The 13,782-nt window shown below is 38.1% G+C and overlaps 1 protein-coding gene across 3 annotated transcripts in view; it reads right to left on the bottom strand.

Annotated features, from left to right (window-relative positions):
- Positions 1-13,782, bottom strand: part of GRM5 (glutamate metabotropic receptor 5) — a 257,065-nt gene that overhangs the window by 27,830 nt on the left and 215,453 nt on the right. For all 3 annotated transcript variants that reach the window (XM_065632035.1, XM_065632043.1, XM_065632051.1), the window contains exons 4-6: positions 12,778-13,024; positions 7,468-7,636; positions 3,805-3,931 (exon numbers count right to left, since the gene is read on the bottom strand). In XM_065632035.1, the coding sequence (XP_065488107.1) occupies positions 3,805-3,931; positions 7,468-7,636; positions 12,778-13,024 (543 nt within the window). The remainder of the gene's footprint in view (positions 1-3,804; positions 3,932-7,467; positions 7,637-12,777; positions 13,025-13,782) is intronic.

Below are 13,782 nucleotides of genomic sequence, written 5' to 3'. Positions count from 1 at the left end.
AAAAGATGAGAGAAGGGATGTCTTCACTAGTAATTTGGGTTTTCACATATGGAGAGCTGAGATACAAAAATGTAGGAGTCAGAATAAAGATCTACATGAAATCGGCAGGGTAGCTTTTATAATAACAATGTTATTCACGGTTTGGTTTTTTTCTTTGTTTGGTTTTTTTGTTGTTGTTGTTATTGTCTGGTTGGTTAGTTGTATTGTGGTTTTTGTTTTGTTTGTTTGGTTGGTTTTTGTTGTTGTGGGTTTTTTTGTTTGTTTGGTTTTGGTTTTTTTATTACTCAAACTTATAAGGCAAAAGTGAGGATTAGTCTCCAGAGCCCTGGATGGGAAAGCAGCCCTGTGACCTCCACGTGAAATATGGACCAACTGAAGTAAGGGAGGACATCTTTAACATTTTGGTGCTAAGTTCTGTTTTTTTGATAAACTATTATAGTCACCAATCCTTTCCCCTGTTCTGGTGGGACCTTCCATAGCTGCTACAATAGCAGAGCATGTAGAGGTGACCATGTGCTCATTTCTTAGCTGCTGTAGCTCCCAGGCTGACACATTTACTGAAACCATCTATGAAGGCAGGTGTGCACAGTCGATGGATGCAGCTGAGGACTGCATATGTGTTTGTTCTGCAACCTCTGCAGGTCAGGAGTTGGGATGGGTCACATCTTAAACTGTGAAAGCTGGGGCATCTCTAGCTCAAGAACCTAAACTAATCCCTAGTAACTCAAATATACTGATTTAGCTGTACATTGCAGTATAAGGCAAGGGCATGAATCTTAGAATAATACATTAAAATTACTCTGTGACCACATGGGGAATGACTCCTTAATTACACAAATGTGCAGAATGACTGGAACAACTGATGAATTGCAGCAATTAGGTCCATCCTTATGTTAGCTCTAATGTTTTGATTTAAGTTTCACCAAGAAATGCTGGCTCTATGTGTTGTAAATGTTTTGTTCAGAATATGTCGTGTTCAGCAAACTTTCCGTAATGTAAGGCACAATTATAAGTGGATCCTTCTGGCTTTGTTGGCAATTTCCCCTTCATCCAGCTCCGGAGCCTCCAAGAGCTGTTCATTGAGCTCATCATTCTTGAACCAGCTCACTTAAGCCTGAGGCATGTGTGTCTCATGATGAAGACTTGGGGTGTAAATGGACTGGAAACTAAAGTCCAGGCCTTACCTGGAACAAGCAACTGAGGGAAGAAAAGTCCACAAACCCAGTAACAAGGAAAGGGAGAAAATGACAGCCAGAGACCCTCGTCATAATATCGCCACCTGAACTCTTAAGTCATCCTCATCTGCTAGTGTGAGAGTGACTTATGGAAACTGTTAAATTTCATTTGGAATAAGAAAGGAAAAGGAAAGAGAAATACAGGGCACAGAAAGTCAGGGTGAAAATTGGACATTATGTCTGCTGATGTTCATTTTTAACACTAAAAACAGCCAGATAAAAATTGTGTCCTTCTTCTACCCTTGGTCTGAATTATAGCCTTAACAATTATGGTCAAAAGCAAGATCCTAGTAATGTTTCAGCAGCAAAATCAATGTCAGCACAGGCTAAATTGTGTTCTGCCTTGTTCTCACAACTGTCAGACAACTGCTGAAATTACCAATGGCTGTTACTTTATTGCAAGCAACAATACGAGAAAGCACTTTGATGGCAACAAGCAGTTACCGTTTGAAAATATTTCAGGCAAGAAATGAATGATTTTTTTGCTTCGGGGCATGGGAGGGTCAGGATCCAGTTTTATGAGACTCCTGATCCTCAGAGCCCTGTGGCTTCTGCCACCACCCAGAGCATCACACTGCAAGGAGAGCTGACCAAGCCCCTGTAGGGATTCACCAAGAGGTGCTGTGGAACATCACCTCTGCCCTGAGCCCCATGGGTGGTTTTCATGTCATTGGGTTGTCCCAGTTGGTGTCCAGAGCCAGGACAGCAGCAGTTCCCAGCACCGTCTGCTCCCTGCAGCTCTCGTGGAGAGCGTGGGCAATGCCCTCAGGACGAGGGGGCCACTCATCCTCACTTCTAGTCAGGAAGCCAGATTGACATTAGCCAAATGGGGTCCAGCATGAGTGTTGTCAGAGCCCTTTCAAACGGCTGTTCTGTTACTTAGAGGTGGGGTCTTTTTTTCAGTCCTTTCCATTCAAAGGTTGTTTGGATACTCCAGCTCTTACCTGACACTTTCAGACATGTAGACAAGATCATGATGTCACTATTCTGGGTTTACTGCCCTTTATTTGGTGAAAGCATTCTTGTAACTGTAGTAAAAATATAGATTTCTGATATTTTGCCTTATACATGGATGGCAAATAAAACATTTCAACTACTATAAAATATTTCAGCTCCTATTTTCTTTGGAATCCAATTAAGAAAATCAAATAGCCAGCATATTTGGAGTACATAGAGAGTGAGAAAAATGTCAATACAGCCTAAAGAAAACCCATCAATGAAATTAATATAATCTACTTTCCTTGTAGTCCCTGAGGTCACTAGACAACACTTTGTTTCTGTTATTGTTGTATACTGTCCCTCAGTCACAGAAAGAGGGAATAATTGCCTCTTTCCCACCTCAAAAATGGCCCTAAACAAGCACTAGGTATAGCTGGACCGAGATGTTCCTGCATCCACTGAAAAAGTTCTGAGATGCTGAACAAAACTTATGTGATGTTTCAAACACATTCTTTCTGAATGTCCTCAAAGTTACTTGACTTTCTTGAAGAATCAAAAAGCCATTTTCATCAAACTACTGAACAGTTCATTGCACTCAAGTTTGGTCCTCAGTGTTAAGAAATCCCCTTTATTTTTGTCTAAACGTACCTGGCATCTATTACATTTCTTTTTCATCCACTGTGAATATAATACGAAGAAAGGCTTTGAGGAATAGTGGAGTTGCTGTTATATACTTCTGGACTTTAACCCATGAGTTTTTCCTGCTCTGATTGAGTATATGACTCAGCCACACTGGCCATACTAATGTGTGAAGTGTTACTGTGATATATGGATGTTGCTAATGCAATGCATGGGGAAGAGGAGGAGTTACAGTAGATTGGAAAGCACATCTTGTTACTTAAGTAGGAGGAAGAAAATTACTTGGGATGCATGTTGGGATGGTACAAATAAATTTGGAGAAAAGGAGGAGAATGACTATTTTTTTTGTCCCAGGAGGAGCCTGGTCCCTGTGGAACGTTGTATGCACAAGCAATGAGGCTGAAATTTGTGAGGAAATAAAATATGGACAGCTGAACATAGAGATCTATGCCATGGCAAGGAGAACAGGAACCCTATATTCTAGCAGACTGTCTGGTGAACAAAAGATAATTGCAAACTTAAGTCTGTTTGGAACATTCATGTTTTTATCAGCAGTAGCTACAACAACTAATTCATACTTTTTCAGATTAAAAAAGAAAGTATTGCATGACCCTTCTGTTGCTATTTGAGAGGAAAATAAAACTTTAAAATTTGACGTCCTGTAATAATTTATCTGACAAGGACTTAATTTCTCTGCATGTTTAGGGAAAGACAAGATCTGCACTGCTGCTTGGATATTAGTACAAGATTGAATACCAAATGAGGGCTACATTTTTTTTTAATTTCTAGATCTAGTAACTCAGATATTTAGAAAGCAGCTGAATTACACCAAAAATTCCTGGATCAGGTTGTGGCGAGAAGACAAATACCAGCTTATCCCTGTGTTCAATCTGACCCAAACAGTCCTCGTACTCACTTATATCTGGCATTTGTTTCTTCAGCTCAGTGGATGAACATTGTCGTTGAGAACAAAAGCACAGCCACAACTCACCTGTGAGGTCATCATTGGGCCAGGAACCGAGCTGGCAGGCTTTGCATGTATATTCATCAAATACATATTCATTCTCTTTACAAGGAGTACAGGTCCAACAGCAACTCACTTCTCCTTTACGAATCACCTGAGACAAAAATGGATATTTGACTTAGCAACATAAAAGTACATTCGTGTTGCCCCAGAGTAATTTTTAATGATTTTTTTTTAATAGAGGTCTTTATTATTATTATTATTATATTTTAAAAGGAGCTCCTTTTAATTTTGTTTGCTTTTACAAAATATGACACAAGTTCTCAGTTCTCCCATCACGTATGTAGCAGAAGATAGTAACCGTCAAACCCACAGAATTATAAGTAGAGGTACAGAATGGTAGTAAGATGTATTTTCACCTCTTAGAATTAACAAAACTCAATATTTCATAGATGGCAATGTGCCTACAGAAGGCAATGCATGATATTCAAGGCATATAATTCGCTCCATTGTGGTCCGTACAGGGAATCATGTCAATAGCATTATATAACGGTTCATTACCCAAAGATTTTTGGGTGCTTATTTCTCATCCAATTGTGAGTGATTTGTTAAAACTGATTTTTTCCAGACATCAAACTGAATATGCCTTTTCCAGAATTATTTAATTACTGCATTTCCAATTAACATTTAGGAGTGAGAATGTTATCTTTATCAATTTTAACATCTGACCTGATTCCTCATTTTATAATTTACTGCCAAATGTTATTGCATGCTTATGATTGAGATGCAGATTTTTCAAGATCCTTATTTATCATCTCTGGGCACTGAAAACATCTGTGCTTCTTGTCAATATGTCTTTTTTTTTCCTTTAAATAAAGTATTCCCAGTCTCTCTGCTCTTTTCAAATAATTTATAAGCAAATACGTCCAATTATAGCATAGGAAGTAGATTGACTTACGTATCTTTTGCAATGGTGAATTCGAAGGTGGCTTCAAAACCAAATGTCTTAACTGTAATTTTAATAAATGAAGTGTAAAGGAGTGTAATCAAAAAGAACTGGATTGCTCTCTGCAATGCTGCAGTGAATAAACTATAAATTATACCATTTTCATCAGCAATATGGGAACTCAAAAACTTCAATTTTTGGGTTTGTTTTTTAAAATTATAGAGTATGAAAGGAAAAAAAAAACCCACATCTGAATAGTTAAACTGGCAGAAAGGCCATGGGAGCTTATGTGATTTGCTCTGCAAGTGTTAAGACTATAGCTAATTAAAAAACCTCCAGAAGAATTCACATATTTGGATTTCTTTCATTTTGAACCAGAATGAAAAGTTGAACAACTGACAAAATTTCTTCTGTCTGGGAAAAACCATTCTTAGAAAGCTTTTACCAGTTTTTAGACACATATTTTGGTAAACTTGATACATTATAAGAATCCATAATTTTATGGTGTACAAAACACTAAAAAAAATGAAATGCAAAATAGAAACCATATGTTATTATCAAAACACCTGAACTTTTTATCAAAACAATTCACTTACACTTTTCTGTTAATCTCTTCACCAAACCAACAACCTCTATAAAATACTTGGAATTTGACAAGTCTGTCAGAAAACTGGTACACTGATTGTTTCTTACGTAGCACTAACTGGGGATTAATCCAGGAAGGATTCTATATCCTTCCCTAGAGACCAAAATAATTGTTCTCCACTGCTCAGAATCAGGTGAGACTATTTCGTATTTTTATTGCTTTGTCAGCTGTTTCTTCATACTTGTATTTTTCATCTCTTGAACAATTGTTTGTTGTGACACTTAGTTGTAAAATAATCTTTTCTGTCCCTTTTAACAAAAATAACTCTTCTTAAAACGAAAAATATTTTCTCTTCCCCTTGTCATATGGGTAATCCTTTAAACCTGTATTTATTTAAATAATCGTAAGTCTGCACTATTTCAAATGTATAGAGTTGGGCTGGGCTGTGTTTGGATTTTATCATGTCCTTCAGATGGATGTACCAAATGTTGCTGAGTGTTGGATATCATCACACTGAATGTTTCAAATTCCTCCATAATAACTCAGTCCCACAGAATTCTGCAGGAAACCACCACAGAAGTTGGCAGAGTCAAGCTCTCTTGATCATCTGTGGAGGCCATGAAGATAAAAGCCTGTGAAATAAACTGTGAGATTTATAATTAATAACCTAATGAAGAGCATAAATTATATTTCAGACACTGAACATCACACATGTGTCTAAGTGAATTGGCTTCATAGTGAAGAATCCTCTTAGGAGAATCATGGAGAGGATGAGCAGAAGGTGGAAGGAGACTTGTTATTGAAGGCCACAAGATACTGCTATCACCTATGTCATAGCAACAGACCATAAAGGAGCTCACAGTCGCACAGTTCTGAAATTATTATCTGTCTGTCCATCTCTATCCCCTCAGATATATGACTTTGTGGCTGGAGCAGGCTGACATCAGTCCCCTGTTTAGTTACCATGGGAGCAATTCATCCCACCTTTATGCTTCTACAGAAGGCATGTTCTCATCTGAACCAATCGTCCTGGCTGGGTGCCTTTTACCATCAGTGAAGAGAAACACATGTTTCTACATCATCTTAACAGTTAACTCCTGATCTGGAATAATATATTTATTTCCATTAACTATAAAAAAGTTTGGAAATTTGATACAATGGTATATGCTTGCACTGAAGACGTAAACATTTGGTCTGATGAAACTCACTTAGTGACTCTGCCAAAGACCAGTTAGTGAATATAACACACTGACTGTGTCCTAAAACTCTGGAAAATACAGACTGAAGAGTTCCATTCTGTGTTGCAGAGCATGGTCTTCCCCATCAGCCCCTGCCTGCAGCTGCTTTCCAGTTTTGCCGGCATGCCTTGTTAACATGGGGGAAAAGTGATCCCATCCGGGTGAGACATGACAGAAATTACAGCTGTTTTTTTTTCAATCTGAGCCACTCTGTTGTCCATTCCCATCCCCTCAATCCACAGGGTTTCATTTAAATGACTGCAAAGTAAGCTGAGGACTTGAAGTATTTTAGCTGTTCTGCAGTAAGTGTCAGGGGATGCTCAAGGATAATAGAGTACAATTAATATATGACAGATTAATCTACCCTTCTTACTTACTGCAACACTGCAAGGGAGGAAGAAAAAATAAAAAACCTGGGAAACAAAGAAGCAATAAAACAGGAATGATTAAAAAAAAAAAGTTACTTACATTTCCTGAAGTTCTAAGTAGCAGTAATTATCAATGTTCTCTGATGATACCACAGACTTAAGGTCTGAGTAATAATGTTCCGGTTTAGTTATCTATGTCTAGCATTGAATTAGTAGCAATTATTATTTATAATTTATCTGCAATTGTACTGACAAGTCCCAGTCAGGGATTTGCACTCCACTGAATCATATGCTGTAAAAATATTCAGAAAACAGAAACAAAAACAAAAACAAATACCTGTCCTAAAGCATTTGGAATACAAGAGTAAAAAGTCAGCAGTTCACAGATACAGGACTACAAGAAAACAGCAATTTATGAAAATAGCAAGATAACTGACACTAGTAAGAACTAAATACATAAGTCTTTCTCCAGGTAAGAGTAAGGAAAAGTTTGCTTTCAAATGTCAAGTCTATGCATACTGCACAATTGAAGTAAATGGAGAAAATATTTACCTTTATCTGGCCTTTTTCACAGGGTTCGCTGCACACAGATCTAATGATATTATTTTTCTCTGACCATATTTCGTCATCATCCATTTTCAGCTCACCATTGTCCCAGCTGCCAACATTGATATAATCAAAGTAGTCCTTCCCCATTTTCTTGAAATTCATTATTTCATATCTTTGGAAACACAAACGGGAGGCATAGCTGAGTTGAGGAGAACATCACAAAATGTTTCAAATTAAAGGAAGACTATACAGTTAAAATCAAGCTCGTTGAAATAAAGAAGGTGAAATTTCAAAAATTATGCTTGCCCTTGAGTGTCTCCCAATAATTTTTGTGATATCGTTAACTTTTTTCCTTTCTATTTTAGTTTGTTTTCTTCTATCACTATGAAATTTTCCTGATCTCTTTGGGTTTAAGTGACTGAACTTCTGAGGGTGACAAGGACAACAATGAAATGAGCCAGACAAGACTAATCCTGTGTAACTTCCAGCACTGAAGCCAACTACATAGGGAACTTTAGCTGTCCTAGGCTCCCTCTACAGCAGATGCAGATAAATCTAAACCTATAATGGTGATTCCCAATGCCAAGTGCTCCACACTGTCTGCAGGTGCTAATTCATGTCCTGAGAGAGGAAGTCTGAAGACAGCTGAGCTCCTACAGTGAGGTAGAAGCAACCTGAGCCTGTGGGATCAAAAGAAACTTCCTGTGCTGTAGGACTGGAAGATGCAACTTAGTGTGGCATCCAGAGAGGAGTCAGGCACAGACACCAGGACTCTGGACTTGCTCGAGGCTTCAGGGAGATCAAGAGGCACCTTGTAGTTCAGGCATTTGAAGAATGAAGCTGACTTAATCACTTTTTTTTTTTTTTTCCACAGCATAGCAGCAGCAAATGCTGGTTTTGCCCATCCATACAACCCTCTTCATTTTTAAATAATTCCTCTGCGATCAGAACACATTTAATTCCTTGTATAGTATGGTATGGAAAAGAAAGAGTATTTGTGCTGCAGTCCCAGGCTGCTTTTGAGTCAGATCAGCTCATCGTCTTGGGACAGAATCGTTAAGAGCAGACATAGAGCTGATCAGAGTTTTCAGGTTCGTGTTCCTCCTTCTTCCTCCTACCATCTTTTTAACTCCCGCAGAGCCCTATAAAAAGTCTATGGAGCAGCCTGGGACTCACTAGCCTCCTACTGGCATGCTGAATGCCAGGCCAACTTTCTGCCTTACAGCCCAGTTCTTTTAGCACTTATTTGTAAGGCGCTCGTCAGGCAGCTCCTGAAGTGCTGATGTTATCTTTTCCTTTACCACCTTCTTAGTGGGTTTTGCAGTAATCTGATTAAGCAACATGAAATTCACTGATGGAAAATAAGCACACGATATAGACTGAGAAGATGAACACAATCATAGTTTTAAAAACCTGCCTGGTTCATAAATGAGGAGTCAGCTTTTTCCCGGCAGCGGGCACAAAATTAGTCCCCAAGGCAAAGTAAATGGACAGGGTAGGATAAAGAATGATACTGTCAGAGTGTAATTTGTGAAGTCCAATGAACAGATAAGTAAAAGAACCAGCTTATTGAATCAAACAATTTCTTAAATAAGATACTGAAGCATCTCTCTTAATTTCGAGGAAACACTTTTAAGACAGAAGAGCAGTAGCCATACTATATCTAATATCAGTATTTTTCCCAGGCTGACATAAAAAAAAATGGTATAACTCTTTTAAGATATTCTCCATCCATGGATCTCAGGATGCTTTGCATGAGGAAACAGTCTAAATGTCCCAGTGGAGAAACTATGGTAGGGATTCAATGCCAAAATTGCACACAGGTCAGGATCAGGACTGCAAGCAAGCTGTGAAAGAAAATTAAAGCAGATCCTGACGGAATGGGCAATATGACCTTACCCCTATTATATGATTCTTGAGTTTTTCCAAAAGAGGAAGAAATGACCAACGACACAGCTAGGAAGAAAAATTTATGGTAGTCCTAGATTTTGGAATATTTCATTTTCATCCTGTATAAAGGAAATGTCCATGGCTTTGAGGACGACCTCATTGAAGTTGGAGATGTGAAAGCCAGACTGACGATTGAATCCAGACAATACACACACAAACCCAAATAAGTAAGCTTTTATGCATGATTATAAACCAAGTTTGTTTGTTTGTTTGTTTTTTTCTGAGGTTCACAGGCATATTAACAGTCTGTTCAAAGATTAAACAGATTAACCAAAAAGTTAGCCCAGAAGCCACTGGGGGGTCTTTATTCAGCATTATCAGGAGATTGTAACATTCCTCTGATTATTGCTTTGTTAAAGCTGTCTATTCAGAGTTTCATGGACAGATGAACAAAAGTACTATCAGTGCTTAACAGGCCACAGGAACAAGAACAATTGTCCCTCTAGTAGTAATTCCATGCATACATCCCAAGGAGCATACTGGAAAGAAACCTAACAAATTAAATAAACTTTTGCCTTAATATGTTTGTCTTTCACAACCTCCTTGTGCAGAGCAGCACTGGTAGACTGATATAATAGCCAGATTCAGTAAGTCCATTGCTATAGTGGAGGTTCATGAGTCACTGGTTCCTTGGAGCTTCCTTGAGATACCACAGGGACAGCATGTCACTTTAGGAAAGGAGAGCAGATGGTGTGATAGCACATTTCCAGCAGAGCCCTAATCACAGTGCAAAACACTTGTTTCAAAACAGAAGTGCCATGAAGTTGCTGAGAATCCATATTCTATTGGTAGCACAGTCAAAACATCAGCCTCTTGTTTTTCTTGCATTTTCTTGCCTTCTCAATTTATTCTTTGGAGTTTTGATTGTATGTACAGATAGTTGTTCTCTTCCTGAGAAAACATGTCGAGACTCATTTGTTTTTTTCCTTGTCTTCTATCTCACCTAAAACAAGCCTTCCACTGGACTAGCTATCTGCTTAAACCTCAACATAAACATAAAGAACTTTGGAATAGGGCCAGGATTCAAAGCATCTTGTGGGATTAAACATGTGTTGTATAATATCAAAACCCTTTTGCTACACATCAAAATCCTGAGCTATCTAGGTCAGAAAGGCTTTTTATGTTCTGATTTCCTGCTTAACACCACCGCCAACGTACAGCTGTGAGGATTTAAATTTCCATTTTATGAAGCCAAGATGCTGCTACCAATGCAAGTGAACAGGGGAGATGAGTTGTTCCAGTATGACCACATCATCTCCCAGCTGTTGCAAATAGTGTTTGACAGTGCTCCAAAGACTATAAAGTACTCAAAACCTTGGAGTTAGATATGGAGCTTCGTATAAAGCCTTCTTAATCATGACAAAGTAAATTTTGACTCAATGTTGGCTACTTTAAGCACATAGGCTGGATTTAATAATGTGACTATTGTAGGAGAAAAGGGAACCACGAACTATATTTCAAAAATAAATGGTCTCTGGGGGCATTTTGTTATCACACACAGTCCATTAGTCTGAGTAGGGAGATCAATACTATATCTCACACAAATCCAGTGAGGCTGGACTTTCTGAAAGTTGCATTACCCCAAGGTGCACAATCAACATGGTGTCCCCATGGTCTTTGATGAAACACTGATGTCCTACTGTGACTGAGCTAATGACTGCACATGATGTAATTCCTTCATCATGTTTCTTAGAATTCAATTTAAAAAAATGCTAAGATGTTCAGTTAAATTCCTTGCAACAAATAGAATTAAATCATTAGTGTTAAGCATGCCGGCATGAGGAAAAGTTAAAGATCTCTTTGCAACATTTAGATATTGTCACTAGTGTATTGTCATGCCACATATGATGTATTCATAGCAGACTTCAGTCCTTCTGAAAGAAATGAGTGAAACAGAGATTGGAATAAGGTAGGATGCAGTCCACTGCATCTAAGCACCATAAGCCAAATGGGAATCCTTTAAGAGAAGTCTGGGATGAGTCTTTTAAAAATAATTTGGTCAAAAATCCAGACTTACCACTTTTCTTCAGAATTCAACTATTTGTAAAAATAGAAATGTTTAGTGGAAGAAAGCCTTGCTCACCGAAACAGTGTTAAAAATAAATTTTCATCTGAAATTTTCCTGGATTTCTGCCAGTTTGTATCTTAATTCTCCTACCAACTCACAGAGCACTTCCTTAGAGTCTGAGTTTGAAGAGTTCTAAAATTTGTGTCTCCAGAGACATGGCCAGTCTGCTTTGGAGGTGGCTGCGCTGTTGTCTTTTGGGAAGAATGCTGATTTTACAGGCTTTCAAATAAAAATTTATTCTGAAATTTCAGAAATTTTTGGAAATGTCAAAATATTCTGACCAATGGATTTACCTTTTCCTACACATATCTACTCAGAAGTCAATGTTTTCCTTTGAGTTCACATTAGTGGGAGAAGACAAAATTGAAATGAGTGTACAGGACTAACAGTTTTCCCTCTAGTCATCTGTTTGTATGTTGCCATCACGAAGACGTTAAAAAACTTCCTAATATTGTAGACAGAAAAGACTGTCTCAACCAGACTGGAGCAAAAGCAGTGAGTGAGGCAGGAATCTACCCACTGAACAATAAGGAAAAATATACTTCGAATGCTATCACACTTGCTGTTCATGTTCTGACAGTTCAGTAGGCAGAAACCCAGAAAAAAACTCATCACTTTTTAATGTGCATTTATATGCATACTACATATATGTCTCAGAAAAAGAAAAACTTCTATTTCATAGAAGTATGTATAAGTTGTGAGCAAAAGAAGCTTTGTTTAAATTCATTTTGGTTTATAGAAGCACAGTATGAATTCATGGCTTAGTCTGTTACAGAAATGGAAAGGCTTTAATTGGAAAGTATGGAAGCATATTCTTAACAATTCTTATGGAAAAAAAATCCCAGAAAATTAATACAATATTTTTGATATTGTTTTACTTTTATTAATAAAAGAAATATGTCTGGTATGATTGCCTGTTGTTCAATCAAATACATACATTTAAACTCTCAAAGAAAGATACAGGAGTGCTGTGGTGGCCATCATGGTCTATGAACATAAAGCTGAAGGTCTGGTGGTTTGGAGCGAGAAATACCTTTCAATGGTACAGAAGAAACAAATTCATACAGGAAGACTGTGCCTGAAAGTTCATGTCCTTTCTCGTCATAAAAAGTGCACATTAAAAAAAAAAAAAAGAAAAAAAAAGGAAAATAGTTATTTTGAAAAAATAACTGCAGAAAGTCAGGAAATGAGAAAATAAAAGTATGAGATCTTACTTCTGATGTGAAGTCTGCATGTATCTACTGCAGTCAGTTAAGGTGTCTGGTACCAAATAGTTTTACAAATGTTAACATTACCTTCCTGGTGAGTCGCCATTCTCATCAAACAAGATCATGTCCCCGGAGACCCCAGTAAAGTTAGTCTTCATGAGGGATTCCAGGAGCTTCCGACCATCTATGGGCTTCATGGCGTCACAGAGGCCCACGTAGCCTGGGCAGAGCGAGAGCTGCATGTTGTGGAGGCCGTATGCCATCGAGTATATTGCATTGATCACAAAGCCCATCTTGGAGTCCTGAACGTGTTGCGTCCTCAGGGTCATCTGGCCTGCCGGGGAACATGGAAGAGCAGGTGGTTAGTGCATGGGGCTGGAATACCATCAGCTCTTATGACGTCTGTTGGTGGGTTGGTTGTTAATGGTGGAAAAAGTATTTTTAAGTATCTTAAACAGTTAATAACAGATGCTATTACTGGTACGCACACTGACCATGTTAGAAAAAAAAAGAAGAAAGAGATGAAAGAAGAGATTCTCTTTAAATATTTTACAATCCAGTTGATGCCTTTCTCTGTGCAGCTCCACACTTCACAGACTTCATTTTTCAACTACTTTTCCATGTGTCATGAGCATCATAATTTAACATTTTGAAGAATCCAAGAACTTCTCCCCACCTGCAGAAATCTCTCCATATCCTCAGAAATGTGTTGTTGAGGTGTAAATGCTAACATGGGGTTTATTCTGTAGTGACCTTGTAGACAAAGCTTTTGTTTCAGAGACATGGGAACCAAACCAGTGCGAACAGACTGACCTAGGCACAACTCCTTTACTGTACCAAAAGCTTCCTGTGCTAATAACTCTCCTACCTTTATATCTCTTGCTCCTTGCTGTTTACCAAGCGAGGATAGTGATTCAATGCAGATAAATGCATTAAAGTGTCTGTGAAGGGTTTGGTGATGTGGGTTAAGCAATGACTCTCTTTAGCAAAAAATGGTTAACCTTACTCTGTTCAGGTTTTAAAACATTCTGTCTGGATTTCTATTTCCTATTGAAGCTTCTGTAAAATGCACAATACAAATTCAGTCAGCAG

This window comes from Caloenas nicobarica, chromosome 1 (genome assembly GCF_036013445.1).
Source record: "Caloenas nicobarica isolate bCalNic1 chromosome 1, bCalNic1.hap1, whole genome shotgun sequence".
NCBI classification, from domain to species: domain Eukaryota; kingdom Metazoa; phylum Chordata; class Aves; order Columbiformes; family Columbidae; genus Caloenas; species Caloenas nicobarica.
The sequence above is the reverse complement of the archived record's forward strand: the minus strand, read 5'-3'. Positions and strand labels throughout refer to the sequence as shown.